The sequence below is a fragment of the Oryctolagus cuniculus genome, chromosome 19, assembly GCF_964237555.1.
Source record: "Oryctolagus cuniculus chromosome 19, mOryCun1.1, whole genome shotgun sequence".
Taxonomy (NCBI): Eukaryota; Metazoa; Chordata; class Mammalia; order Lagomorpha; family Leporidae; genus Oryctolagus; species Oryctolagus cuniculus.
This window is the reverse complement of record NC_091450.1, coordinates 39,159,690-39,173,641: the sequence shown is the minus strand read 5'-3', so window position 1 is coordinate 39,173,641 and position 13,952 is coordinate 39,159,690. Positions and strand designations below refer to the sequence as shown.

The 13,952-nt window shown below is 58.1% G+C and overlaps 1 protein-coding gene across 1 annotated transcript in view; it reads left to right on the top strand.

Moving 5' to 3' along the window:
* MMD2 (monocyte to macrophage differentiation associated 2) overlaps positions 1–11,862 on the top strand; it is a 42,042-nt gene extending 30,180 nt beyond the window's left edge. The window contains exons 5-7 of the mRNA XM_002723068.4: positions 3,875–3,976; positions 4,651–4,720; positions 9,055–11,862. Of these exons, the coding sequence (XP_002723114.1) occupies positions 3,875–3,976; positions 4,651–4,720; positions 9,055–9,258 (376 nt within the window). The 3' untranslated portion in view covers positions 9,259–11,862. The remainder of the gene's footprint in view (positions 1–3,874; positions 3,977–4,650; positions 4,721–9,054) is intronic.
* The last annotated feature ends 2,090 nt before the right edge of the window (positions 11,863–13,952 follow it).

Here is a 13,952-nt window from a genome sequence, read left to right as displayed (position 1 = left end):
CTCTGCCTTTCAAATAAATAAATCTTTAAAAAAAAAAAACAGCAAAAATTAAAACGGTAAGAAGTTCTGGGACAAAATGGCTTCAGGAGTAAAATCTAGCTGTTTAAGAGGAAGTCCTGCTCCTCTCCTCCTACACAATCCCGAACCGGTTAAGGGCAGCGGTGGGGGGTAGGACGCACCTGTGGCAAACAAAGCTGTGTGGGGTGGGTCGGCCCTGGGATAGACTGTGAGTGTTACAAACTGTGACAATGTACAACTACTGGGGTTCATGAAGGATGGGGCATGGCCGGAGCAGGATGAAACAACAGAGTTCTATCCGGAGTTAGCTGACAATGGAAACATTTAAACACTTTTAAGATTTATTTTATTTATTGCAAGAGAAATCTTCCATCCCTGGCTCACTCCCCAAATGCCTGCAGCAGCCAGGGCTGGGCTCTGCTGAAGCCAGGAGCCAGGAGCTCCATCCGGGTCTCCCACGTGGGTGCAGGGACCTAAGCACTTGGGCTGTCTTCCACTGCTTTCCCAGGCGCATTAGCAGGGAGCTGGATCAGAAGCAGAGCAGCTGGGACTTGAACTGGTGCTTGTATGGATGCTGGAGTCGCAGGTGGTGGCTGAACCCGCCTCGCCACGACGCCGGCCTGGAAACATTTAATGTAAAAGGCCCAGCTTCCGTACACCTTCCATGATTTGTCTTAACTTCAGAGCTGCAGTGAACTTCATGGTGAAGTGTTTGTGTCAAGTTGAACAAAGCTGAGTTAAGATTAAATGTAGGGGCCAGCGCCACGGCTCACTAGGCTAATCCTCCGCCTTGCGGCGCCGGCACACTGGGTTCTAGTCCTGGTCGGGGCGCCGGGTTCTGTCCCGGTTGCCCCTCTTCCAGGCCAGCTCTCTGCTGTGGCCCGGGAGTGCAGTGGAGGATGGCCCAGGTGCTTGGGCCCTGCACCCCATGGGAGACCCGGAGAAGCACCTGGCTCCTGCCATCGGATCAGCGCGGTGCGCCGGCTGCAGTGCGCCGGCCATGGCGGCCATTGGAGGGTGAACCAACGGCAAAGGAAGACCTTTCTCTCTGTCTGTCTCTCTCACTGTCCACTCTGCCTTTAAAAAAAAAAAAAAAAGATTAAATGTAGGGCTGGCTCTGTGGTGCCGAGGGCTAGGCCGCCATTTGCGATGCCGGCATCCCGTATCGGAGCACTGGTTTGGGGTCCTGACTGCTTTGCTTCAGGTCCAGCTTTCTGCTCATGTACAGGGACAGCACTGGGTGATGGCCCGAGCACTTGGGCCCCTGCCGCCCATGTGGGAGACGTGGATGGAGCTCCTGGCTCCTGGCTTTGGCCCAGCCCAGCCGCAGCCGTTGCAGGCATTTGGGGAGTGAACCAGATTATGGAAGCTCTCTGTCACTTTCTGTTAATCTCTCAAATAAAAAGAACAAATCTTTAAAAACATTAAATCTAACAGTTTCAGTTAAAAATGGCAGGTGTGTGGTTTGATTCCCACCCCTTGCCCTCTCCTTCACCCCACCCCATCCCTGGCTCCGCTCCTCTGCCCTGCCCGTCTGTGCTGTGCCCAGCCCCCTGCCCACGGGCTTCCCGACACTCTTGGAAAGATGCCCGGCCCGGTGTGCACCGATGCTCCTGGGGTATTTATTTGCCGATGAGCTGGGGTATCTATTTGCCTTTAGACTGAACTTGCCCGTGATGGCAATCAGATTCAACAGGGGTAGAAGATTTATGTAGCCGATCTCATTCAAGGAACTTATTCCAGAGCGAGGTTAGAGGGCTTCCTTTCCCCACCCCTCAACTGTCCCGTTCCAGACAAAGCCAGTCAAGACTGGTATTGTACGTGTGTCTCCGTGTGCACAGATAATAAAGTCGTAGGTTGGGGCTCGTGCCCAGCCCCCAACGTCCAGCCGTGTAGGTGTTTGTCCATGTTGGAACAAGCAGGTGGTCCTATGCTTTCTCTTTTTCTGTCTTAATTCATCTGGGAGGCGGAGAGACAGGAAGTTCCCGTCAAACGCCGTATCTGTCAGAGCTGGGAGCCGGGGCTCAGTCCAGGTCTCCCACAGGGGTGGCAGAGACGCAGCCGGCTGAGCTGTCACCTCCGCCCCTGGGGTCTGCATTGGCAGGAAGCTGGAGTCAGGAGCCGGAGCTGGGGGAGGACTCCGGTCCTGGGATGTGGGACGTGGGTGTCCCCAGTGACCAGGTGCCAGCCAGGTCTTCATATTTCTTAAACTGCTGGCAGTGTTCCAGAATCAGAAACTGTCCAGTGATTTGAACAAGGACAATGTAATATTGAGGATGATTGACAGGGGACTGACTAGTGAGGGTGACCGACATCCGTAAGGAACGGGGCCCGTGTTGTGGCGCCATTGGTTAAGCTGCTGCCTCTGATGGTGGCATCCCATATGGGTACTGGTTCAAGTCCCGGCTGCTCCACTTCAGATCCAGCTCCGTGCGAATGCACCTGGGAAGGCAGTGGAAGATGGCTCCTTTGTAAATTGGCTTGCTGGACTGAAAGTCCCTGGGGAGCCCTAAACTCCCGTGTGGGGCTGCAGGCACGGGCTGTGCTGCTGTTAGGGTACCTTAGTGGACAGGTGCAGCTTCCCAGTGCGGAAAAATGTCTCTCTTTAGAGGCAGTGCCAGCCACGGGCACCAGGTGGCGCTGCGCAGCGCCCTCTACTGCCAAGACGCAACATTGCGCCTCCCCCAGGCCGGTTCTCTCAGGGCCCAGCTGGATTATTCTAGAGCCGGCCCAAGTGCAGAATGGGATCTGCAAGGCGGGGGAACTGAGGGCGGCCACAGATGGGTGCTGACTTTATTTCCCCCTCGCCTCTGCTGTGGTTTTTTTTTTTTTTTTTTTTTTTTTTTTGCTTTCTATTGCACTTCGTGAGTCGGGTCGGCCCGGGTCACTGAGTGACCCTAACTCGGGAGGACCGGTCAGCCACAGCTTCAGGTTGGAGGTGGTGGTTCAGAACTGGGGGCGCCGCACTCTGGCGAGTGTGGAGGCTGATCGTGGCGGGGGTGGAGGAAGTCGCGGGGGGGGGTGGGGGGAGCCAGGACGCAGTGAGGGAGGGGCGGGGGAGAGCAGCGCTGGGCAGAGCCGGAGCTTGGAGACCGTCCACTCCTCGGCCATGGACGGGAGGACGTCAGGTCTAGACATCTGCGAGAGGTGAGGGAGGCGAATCCTGCAGCGACCATAGCCGTCCCCTCAGTTTGCACCATTCCCCTGTGCTGGGAGACGTTCAGAGTCTCCCCGGGAGCTGCTTGAAAATTCAGTGAATTACTGTCAGCGTGGCGTGGTCTTGGACGCCAGCAGCCAACATCGTGCTGGCCAGCCGCACCCTTGCTGCTCCCCCCCCCCCCAGTTGCCACTTGAGGACTGGACTGGGACCGTGCCGCGATGAATGTCTTTATCCACATTTTTTTTTTAATAAAAAAGGTCTATTTTATTTACTTGGAAGGCAGAGAGAGAGAGAGAGAGATCTTCCATCTGCTGGTTCACTCTCTAAATGGCTGCAACAGCTGGGGCTGGGCCAGCTCAGACTCTACCCGGGTCTCCCATGTGGGTGCAGGGGCCCAAGCACTTGGGCCGCCTTCTGCTGCCTTCCCAGGCACAATAGCGGGGAACTAGATCGGAAGCGGAGCAGCCGGGACTTGAGCCAGCTTAACCGCCCGTGCCACAGTGCATGTAAAGAGCCGTTTCCTTCGCTGCCATGTGCATAGGTTCCCAGACCATGTGCTGGTCCCAGGCCTTCCGGGTCAGGGACCCTGCCTGGCGATGGCTGGCTGGGTTTGTCGACTGCTCTGCCCGCCTCTGGGGGTGGTTTCCTGTGCAGACCGCCCCTCAGGCGGTGCCCTGGGCACTCTCTGTCTCCCAGGCTGAACCTCCGGGAGCTGGGCCCGTGGGCCTCCCACATGCGCTGGCTGGTCTGGATCATGGCCTCTGTCGGCACGGTCTATGTCTTCTTCTTCCACGAGCGGTAAGTCCGGGCTGGGGGCCGGGGTGCCCCCTGATACCCCACTAGGGCCTCCTCAGTGCCTTTGGGCAGGTGGGGCCACACGGTGGCCCCGGAATCCCCGTGTTGAGGCCCGTGGATGGACACAGACACCTCCAGCTGGTGTGGCCACAGTTAAGAGCACCTTAGGTCTGTTGAACGGGAGCACCCATTATCCACCTGCCCTAGACGGTGATGGCAGATGACAGGGTAACCCAGGCTCTCCGCTCGCCGTCCTGCTGGGTGACGGCCGTGGGGAGAGACGCAGGGCTGGAGGAGCCGCAGGGAGTGACAGATGCCACCGCGGGTCCCTCCAGCACAGGGACTGTTGCTGCAGCAGCTCAGTGCTGTTCAGAGTGGCTGCTTGGGTCCTGTTGGGGAAAGGTGCTGGGATCGAATAGTAATGCCTGCCACGGGCTGAGTACCAGCAGTGCCCTTGTGCGTGCTAGGCCCGATGTTTGCCATCCCTGTTCCGGCTCGAGTGTGTCGCCCTACAGATGTGGACGCCGAGTCTTGGGGAGGGAGACACAGTGTCCACTCCGGTTAGGTGCAGCTGGGAGCGGCCCTCTGTGGAAGAGTCCCAGCCAGGGGTCCCTGCCCGCCGTCTCCTCCCCGGGGCGGCGGTGCCGAGGCCCAGAGGCCACGTGTCTTCCCGCCAGGTACAAGCTTGTGGAGTTGCTGTGCTACGTCGTGATGGGCTTTTTCCCCGCCCTGGTCATCCTTTCGATGGTGAGTACCCATCCCCCACCCCCCACTCCCCGCCTAGCATCTGGCTGCTGGTGACCCGCAGTGCCCGAGCCATCTGTCAGACTGTCAAACCCTCTCATTTGTTTTATTTATAGATTTATTTTATTTACTTGAAAGGCAGGGCTAGAGAGAGAGAGAGAGAGAGGTGTCTTCCATCCACTGGGTCACTCCCCAGACAGCCACAACGGCTGGACCTGGGCCAGGCTGAAGCTTCCTCCTCGTCTCCCTCGTGGGTGCAGGGGCCCAAGCACTTCTACTGCTTCCCCAGGTGGTCAGCAGACAGCGGGATCAGAAGTGGAGCAGCTGGGACTTGAACCGGCGCCCATGTGGGATGCCAGTGTCGCAGGCGGTAGCTTTACCTGCCATGCCACAATTCTGGCCCCTGCTTTTAACTTTTTAATTCTTTATTCCTACTATGATTTCTCCTACAAGTGTCGCTCCCCCAGGGAGTAGCCAGTTGTCCCATTATCTCCCGTTCGGAATGGCTCCTTTCCTTGTGGGTAAAACTCATAGAAGGGGCTCTGTGTCTGAGCGATGGCAGATCTCACCGATGGGCCTGTCTGGTTTTGTACGGGCACCAAACCGCTCTACTTGTTGTAGCTTTCAGTGAATTTTTAAAAAAGATTATTTATTTATTTATTTGACAGGTAGAGTTACAGACAGTGAGAGGGAGAGAAAGAGAGAAAGGTCTTTCTTCCATTGGTTCACTCCCCCAAATGGCAGCTACGGCCGGAACTACAGCAATCCGAAGCCAGGAGCCAGGTGCTTCTCCTGGTCTCCCATGGGGTGCAGGGCCCAAGCACTTGGGCCATCCTCCACTGCACTCCCGGGCCACAGCAGAGAGCTGGCCTGGAAGAGGAGCAATTGGGACTAGAACCCGGTGCCCATATGGGATGCTGGCGCCGCAGATGGAGGATTAGCTAAGTGAGCCACGGCGCCGGCCCCGACTTTCAGTGAATTTCCACACTTGGCAGTGAGATCCCCGTTTTGCCTCCTGTTTAGCAGTCTCCCTGTGATTTATTTTTGCAGATGACCTTTTCGCCTCTTGATGTTTGATCTTATTTAAATAGACATTTTAACATTATGTGTTTTGCACTGCAGTATATCCACGTGGGGGAAATACGTATTACAAAACCATCTGCGTGGGTTTCCAATGTTTTTGTGAAAACAGAATCTATCTTTTAATCCCGTTTTCCATGCACGTTTTGAGTAGCCTTCTATGTGAATTTGAATTACGTCTTCAGAAAATCAGCCCTGTGTGGAAACGTCATCTGTCAGCCTCCTCCCCCAGTGAGATTTCCTGGCTGCAACCACCATTGACAGTTTGTTTGTTGCGTGTCTTTTCCCTGTTTAAAGAATTTTATTCATCCACTTGAAAAGCACAGCAACAGAGAGAGAGAGAGAGAGAGAGAGAGAACTAGGAAAGGAGGGAGGGAGAAGGAGGAAAGGAGGGAGGGAGGGAGGGAGGGAGAGAGAGAGAGAGACAGAGGTTGATTTTCCATCCTGTGGTTCACTCCCCAAATGGCCATGTCAAAGCCAGAGAGAGAGAGAGAGGGAGAGGGAGGGAGGAAGGGAGGGAGGGAGGGAGGAAGGGAGAGAGAGAGAGACAGAGGTTGATTTTCCATCCTGTGGTTCACTCCCCAAATGGCCATGTCGAAGCCAGAGAGAGAGAGAGAGAGAGAGAGAGAAGGAGGAAGGGAGAAGGAGGGAGGGAGGGAGGAAGGGAGAGACAGACAGACAGAGGTTGATTTTCCATCCTGTGGTTCACTCCCCAAATGGCCATGCCGAAGCCAGAGAGAGAGAGGGAGGGAGGGAGGGAGGGAGGGAGAGAGAAGGAGGGAGGGAGGGAGGGAGGGAGGAAGGGAGAGACAGAGGTTGATTTTCCATCCTGTGGTTCACTCCCCAAATGGCCATGCCGAAGCCAGAATCTAGGAGCTTCATCCGGGTGTCCCACGTGGGTGGCAGGGACTCAGGTACTTGAGCCAATACCTGCTGGGTGCGTTAGCAGGAAGCTGGATCGGAAGAGGAGGAGCTGGGACTTGACTGGGGCTGCAGGGATGTCCCACACGGCAGCTTTGTCCACCTGTTGTGCCGCACTGCCCGCCTCTCTTTCCCATTTGAAAAAAGTCGTCTGGTTCTCTTCTGCAAATGCACCATGCTCGCTCACCTCCCTGGTGCGGTGACGTGGGCATTTTCTGTGACTGCCACACGGGGGCGATGTGTCCCTGGGCGAGCGCTGTGCGCAGGACACTGGACAGTGCAGGGAAGACTCTGGGTGGCCCCAGTTTGCTTCTTAGGTGAGTTATACTCAGTCACACGCTCTTGGGGACCCAGTGACGTGCACCGAGACACCGCGGAGCCGTCACACAGACCGAGGGGCACGCGAGTGCGCGGGACGAGGAAGTCGCCTTGCAGAGTGGCAGGGAGGGTCCGAGCCCACTCAGCTAAAACTGATTGGCTCCGTGCAAATAAATGCACGAAGTGCGTTTGTGTGCGCTGAGTGCAGAGAGGATTCCGGAAGGATTCTGTGCAATGCTGCGCGTGGCGGCTCCCCCAGGGAGTTGGGGCAAGGGGGCTCGTCACCCCGCCTGGTCCCCTCCTGTTCTGCTGGGCTCGTGTAGTGCTTAGGTCGGCCACGGCTACTTCACAGCATTTTACTTTCTGTTTTGTTTCCTCTAAGATTTTTTTTTTTTTTTGCCATGGACACGTGTTATTTTGGTTTTCCATTTCAGAAATAGATAGATAGATAGATAGATAGATAGATAGAGATAGGTAGATGAATGGATAGATAGATATTCTATCTGCTGGTTCACTCCCCACGTGGGGAACTCAATCCAAGTCTCCCATAGGGTGGCAGGAACCCAGTCACTGGAGTCGTCACAGCTGCCCCCCAGGGTCTGCTTTAGCAGGGAGCTGGAGTCAGAAGCAGGAGTGGGAAACAAACCCAGGCGCTCTGCTCTGTGACATCGTGGCTGCCCAGTGCCTGCTGCTTTCCCATGGGGCCAAGAAGCGTACAACGTAGCGTGTACCACGATAGCATGATGTTCAGTGTACACTTCGGGGACATTGGGCACATGCATTTTGCTTATTCATGTATTTATTTGATAGGCAGAGTGATGGAGAGGTAGAGAGAGGTCTTCCACCCCCTGATTCACTCCCCAACAGGCACACAACAGCTGGGGATGGTCCAGACCAAAGCCAGGAGCCAGCAGCTCCATCCGGGTCTCCCACGTGGATGCAGGGGTCCCGGCACTTGGGCAGTCCTCCGCTGCTTTCCCAGGCGCGTTTCCCAGAGCTGGATCAGAGGTGGAACATCCGGGAACCTAACCTGCGCTCCAGTATGGCGGCTTTGCCCGCGGCACCCTGACGCCGGCCCCACGTTCATGTTGTTGCGCTCCCGTCAGCGCCGTCCGCCTCCGGAACCTTTTAGTCTTTGCAGGTTACAAGCGCGAATCCTTTGTTCTGCTCCCAGCCCCGGCGACCAGCCTGCTCCTCATCGTCCGGTGCAGTTGAGGCCCCGAGGGTCTTGAGTGGTAGAACGGGGGTCTCAGAGGGGGTCTGTGCTGTGACTGAATTCTCCCGCCGCTCCCTATGGTGGCAGGCGTCAGAGTTTTGCGAGGTGGCCCCGAGCCTTGGCTCACGTTTTGTGTCTCCGTTCTTCCCTTCATGCCCCCGGGGTTGCTTCTTCCTTCTGTCTCCCGGGAGGAATGCTGCTGTGAGTGTGGGTGTGCAGGTGGCCCTGTGAGTCCCTGAGTTGAATTCTTTGGGCGTGTCCCAGACGGGTTGCTTTTCAGAAAAGATAAGAAGCCAGGGCCGTTGTAGTGGCGTAGGGAATAAAGCTGTTGCCTGTGGTGTCGGCATCCCATAGGGGCACCAGTTCTAGTCCCGGCTGCTCCACTTCCGATCCAGCTCTCTACTATGTCCTGGGAAAGCAGTGAAGATGGCCCAAGTCCTTGGGCCCCTGCACCTGCATGGGAGACCCAGAAGAAGCTCCTGGCTTTGGATTGGCACAGCTCCAGTTGTTGCAGCCTTTTGGGGAGTGAACTAGCGGATGGAAGAGCCCTCCCCCCCAACTCTGCCTTTCAAAATAAATAAATAGAAAGAAGCGGAAAAGCCACAGAGATACTCTGAGATTCTGACGGAGCACGTGACGTCTGAGCATAGGTCAGGAGAGAGGTGCTGACACCGCGAGGCTCCGAGCCAGGAACTCTGGGTCAGCACTGTCTCCTGCGTGTCCTGCGGTCTGGGTGGCTGGGGAATGGCTGACTGTCCCCCCAACCCCGTGACCCAGGCCCCGCCCTTGTCCTTGCCCACAGCCCAACACTGAGGGCATCTGGGAGCTGATGACTGGCGGCGTCTTCTACTGCCTGGGCATGGTGTTCTTCAAGAGTGACGGCAGGATCCCCTTCGCCCACGCCATCTGGCACCTCTTTGTGGCGCTCGGTGCCGGCACCCACTACTATGCCATCTGGAGGTACCTCTACCTGCCCAGCTCCCTGCAGACCAAGGTGTCCAAGTGAGGTGGCCCAGACGCCACATGCCCTTGGGCTCCTGGATGCCGCAGGCGTTCCGGAAACCCCAGCTGGAGGAGCTTGGTGCCTCGGCCTGACCGCCCCTCCGGGGGTGCAGGGCAGCGGGGTGGGGAGTGGGGGGCGTCTGGATGGGACCGCGTTCGCTTCTAGTGGCAGCCGGACTGCCCCTGGGGTCCCCAGGGAGAGGGCAGGCACTTAGTCGTTGCACAGAGGAGAGTAACCCTGTAACGCGTTTGTTTTAGACCAGTGTTTACTAACCACAACCAGCACCCACATACTCAGAGAAGGGGGCAGGACGGGCCAAGATGGGCTGCTCTCAGGGTCCCGGGGATCCTCGGTGGGGGGAGGAGGAGCCTGCTGGAGAATCGTCCTCTGTTCCAGAAAGGTGAATGTCCGCGACCTGGGCAGACATCACCAATCAATCGCAGCCCATGTGAGGCGCCGGGATTCTTTGCAATTCAGTGGTCTAGGCAGCCACTGGCGATGCACTGGGCCCTGGTGATGGACCCTCTGTGCCTCTCCCGGCTGGGGAGCCGTGAACAAGGGCAGGTGCAGCTGCCTTGGGGTTGGTTCTGGCACATCCCAGGCCATAGCAGGGCTCCTCCACCTGCAGTCCCATGCGTCCAAGCCGCCGCTCAGTCGTCGTCCACGCACATCCCCCAAACCAGCGGCCTCTGAGCTGGAGGGGCTTTCGGGCTAGGTTTTGGGTTCCATCCCCTGGGCACGCACGTGTAAGTGTGAATGCTCACCAAGTGTCTCCCGCCAGCTGGGGTCAGGGTTGGAGGGCGGGGGGGGGGGGGGCGGGCTGGAGAGAGGACTTGACCTGGGCGGGAGCTCCGACTCAGGAAACCTCCCGAGGAGTGGCACCATGCTGGGCCGAGATAGGAGTCGCACCATCCCGAAAGACAGACGAACGGACGCTGATGGGGGCTAAGTGGGTGGCTGGGCTGGTGCTCCGTGTCCTGTGCATTTGACCTTGCCTGTCCCCAAGTCAGCCTGTGCCCTGCCCCTCGTCAGGTGTCAGTCCCTTTGCTGGGGACCGGGTTCACCCCTTTACCCACCGAACTCCTGCTCATCCTTCAAAGCCCAGCTCAGATATCCATATCCAGGAACTGCTGGCTCTTCTGTTTCCTGTCACTCCCCATGCTTCCCCACACCGTGGCTCAGAGCCCCGTCCTTTGTCCTCCCTGCAGGGAGGGACTGTGTCTTGTTAGACCGGAGATCAGATCCACAACCCCTGTTGGAGAGAGCTTGGGCCGGTTTCTTAACTTCTCTGGGCCTCAGTGTCTTGTGCTCGGAGATGCAGGAGAACAAACAATGATGCCCAGCCTGCACTCGGCAAGCACCCCCTGATAATGATAACACTTTTTCAGAAGTCTCAGTCAAAGGAATGAATCACTAATGGTAGAACTGCCCGCTTTGGACAGGTTGGTGAGGGCAGCGGAAGCCTGCTTGGTCTCCGTGGCACCTGGGGGTCTCCTCCTGGTTAGGACGGCACTGCTGGGGCAGGGTGAGCGGCGGACGGTGGTGAGGGAGGAAAGGGGTTGAAGGTAGGAGGAGGCGGGAGCAAGGGGAAGACGCTCACTGGGGAGACGTCTCTGTGAGGCGCAGGGCAGAGCCTGCCGGGGCTGGGCCAGCACAGGTTCGAATCCACACGAGAGAGCGGGCCACCTCCCCAGCTGGACAGGAATGTGGGGGCAGGGCGTCGGGGCTGGGCCCGCGGGGGAGGGGCGGGCTGGGAGGTGAGCCTGGAGGGAGTTTCTAAGCCGTCTTGGTGGGCCAGGGCCTGGCGCGCTCACGGCAGTCCTGGGTTTCAGCCTGCAGCCTTTTCCTCCGGCTGTGCCCTGACGTCCCGGGCGGGGCTTGCAGCAACAGGTGCAGGAAGCTGGGGGAGGCGGAGTCCTGGTGCCTGCCTGTCTTGGAGCTGGGTTTTCACAGATGCCTTGTCCCCTGATGGTCACGGCCTCCTGCATGGGGTCGGGGGTCACGCGGAAGTTCCCGTCCAGGGAGACTCGGTGACTTCCTCCAGGGTTCCCAGCTTAGCAGACAGCACTGGCTGATGCCCAGGTGTCTTGCTCTTGGCCAGACCCACTGCTTCCAGGAAAGCCTACGCCCCTGAGGTGGTCCCCCAGAGGGAAAAGCTGAGCTGAAAAATAATTAGTTAATTAAAAAACAAACAAACAAACCGCGAAAGCCCTGGTGTGTAGCATTGCTACGGTCCTGGTTCAGACGCTCCAATTAAGGCTGGGCTTGGGCCTCCTGCACGGAGCAGTGCGCACACTCTGCCCCAGCAGCCGCGACTGGCCACGTCCAGCACTGCTGCCCCACCCCCACCCCCGTCCCCAGCTGTCGCTGGGCCTGGAGCCCCATGCAGGCTGGGGGTGTGACTGACTGACAGGCTTGGGAGCTGCGTTTAAAAAAAAAAAAGGTCCATTTTCACTGATTGGTAGGCAGAGAGGTTGAGTAACTTGTCCAGGGGCACACAGCCATAAGTGGCCGCCACCCTGCCGTCTGCCAGTTCTGCCGCTGGCAGCTGCACCTCAGGGCCCCGGGACCGTGGGTGCGAGCCGTGGACACGAGGCTGGGCTGCACGTGGCCCACAGCAGCCGCGTGGCCGGCACAGCCCTTCCTTGAGGCCACTCGCGAGACTTCTGGCCTGGGGGCAGGAGACGCCCGCTGAGGACCTCATGACCCACAGGTGGCCGGTGCGTGTGGTTCCTTTGTCCCGGGTTCCCGGAGTGCAGTGTGGCTGGCAGAGGGGCAGGGGGCTCTGGGGCGTTTTGGGAAAGGCTGAGATGGGAAGTGGGGGATGCAGGAGCTGCCGACACCTTCTCCTCCCTGGGCTTCCACCTGCCCAGCCGTACAGGGAGTTGAGTTGAGGTCCACCTGCACGCTGGGCACCCCAGGGGGAGGGCAGAGCCCAGAGGGGAGGCCTCGGGGGAGGGTGGAAGGTGCGGCCCCCCCTCCCGGCTACTCCCAGGAGAAAAGCTGAGCTGGCCCTGCACGCCCCTCCCTCTGATCCGCACCCCGTAACTAAAACTGGGGCGTCCCAACAGGTAGGGCGGTGGCAGCTGTGGTCTGGAGGTGTTCAGTCCACACTGTGGCCGATGGCTGTGGGCGGCTACTTTAGTCCCTTCCTACAGTCCCACCCCCACATTTCACTGTGGGTCGGGGAGGGGAGTGAGGGGTGGCCACCGGGCTGGCCAGTGCAGGCACAGACTTGGGCCGTTGCGACTGAAGAGTGTGCTGGGCTGTCAGGCCGGGACTCCGTGACCCATTGGTCCTGGGGTCCCTTTGTACCCCTACAAGTTACTGAGGGCATCAGTGGGCTGTGGGTGGGCTCCATCTGTAGGCGTCTGTCCTATCAGAAGTGAATGCTGAGAATATGTGGACATCTAGTGCTTTGAGAAAGAGAGCACACCCATTAGAGGCTCATAGAGGGTACCCATCTTTCTATTGAAACCAACGGTTTCTCCAAGCAAGATGAATTCACGTCCAGTGAATTTTGGCCTTGAAGGAGACTGGACGCCCCTCTGCCTTTACTTGGGGCTGCTGTGACTTTGCGTGTCCGGCCGCCTCTGGGGAAAGCCATAGTCCAGGGGCTGAAGGCTGAGAGGGAGAATGACACGTGACCTCACCCTGTTACGATGGAGAGAGTTAGGCCTTGTGAGCCCCCCAGGGAGGGTGCTGGGCCCCCCCCCCGGGTGCCCAGCTCAAAGCCCGTGGGGCACCGCTGTCCTAGAAGGGTCTCCCCCTGCAGCTTGGGGCTGGCTGTGCCCCAGCAGCACTGCTGTCACAGACTGGGACCACGCACAGTAGCCGCATTGGCTCCCGTCAGCCAGACCCAGGTGCTTGGGCAGGGTGACAGGCAGGGCGCAGCGGGTCTGAGTGCCACCAGGAGGCATGTCCCCGGTGGGCCTGCAGCACGGGGCCCCGGAGTGACAGGAGGATGAGGCGGGGCCGGGGGCACAGAAGGCCTGACCATGAGATGTTCCCATGTCGGGGAGGGACCCTGGGGCCCACCTGCGAGGGCCAGCTTTCTTCAACGGAGAGAGCTTTCCATTCAAGCCATGCATGGCTGCTCATGGCCGTGCTCTGTGGACAGTATTGTACCTCCTGATGTAGACACTTTCTCCTACTCTCTTTTAAAAAATGTGTTTTATTTATTTGAAAGAAAGTTACAGAGAGAGGTAGAGCCAGAGAAAGAGAGAGAGGTCTTCCATTCACTGGTTCACTCCCCAAATGACTGCAATGACCAGAACTGAGCTGATCCAAAGCCAGGAGCCTCCTCCAGGTCTCCCACATGGGTGCAGGGGCTCAAGCACTTGGGCCATCTTCTACTGCTTTCCCAGGCCACAGCAGAGAGCTGGATCAGAAGTGGAGCAGCCGGGACTTGAACCTGCCTCCATGTTTGCTGCTGGCACTGCAGGCTGGGGCTTTAACCCGCTGTGACACAGTGCTGGCCTCTCTCCTACTTTTAAAATAATTTGTATTTCTTTATCTTCACTTTATTTGAAAGGCAGAGAGAGAGAGAGAGAGAGAATATCTTTCATCCTTGGGTTCACTCTCCAGATGGCCCCAGCAGGGCAAGCCTGGGCCAGGTGAAAGCCAGGAGCCTGGATCTCCATCCTGGTCTCTCCTGTGGGTGGCAGGGGCCGGAGCACTTGCGCCATCACCGGCAG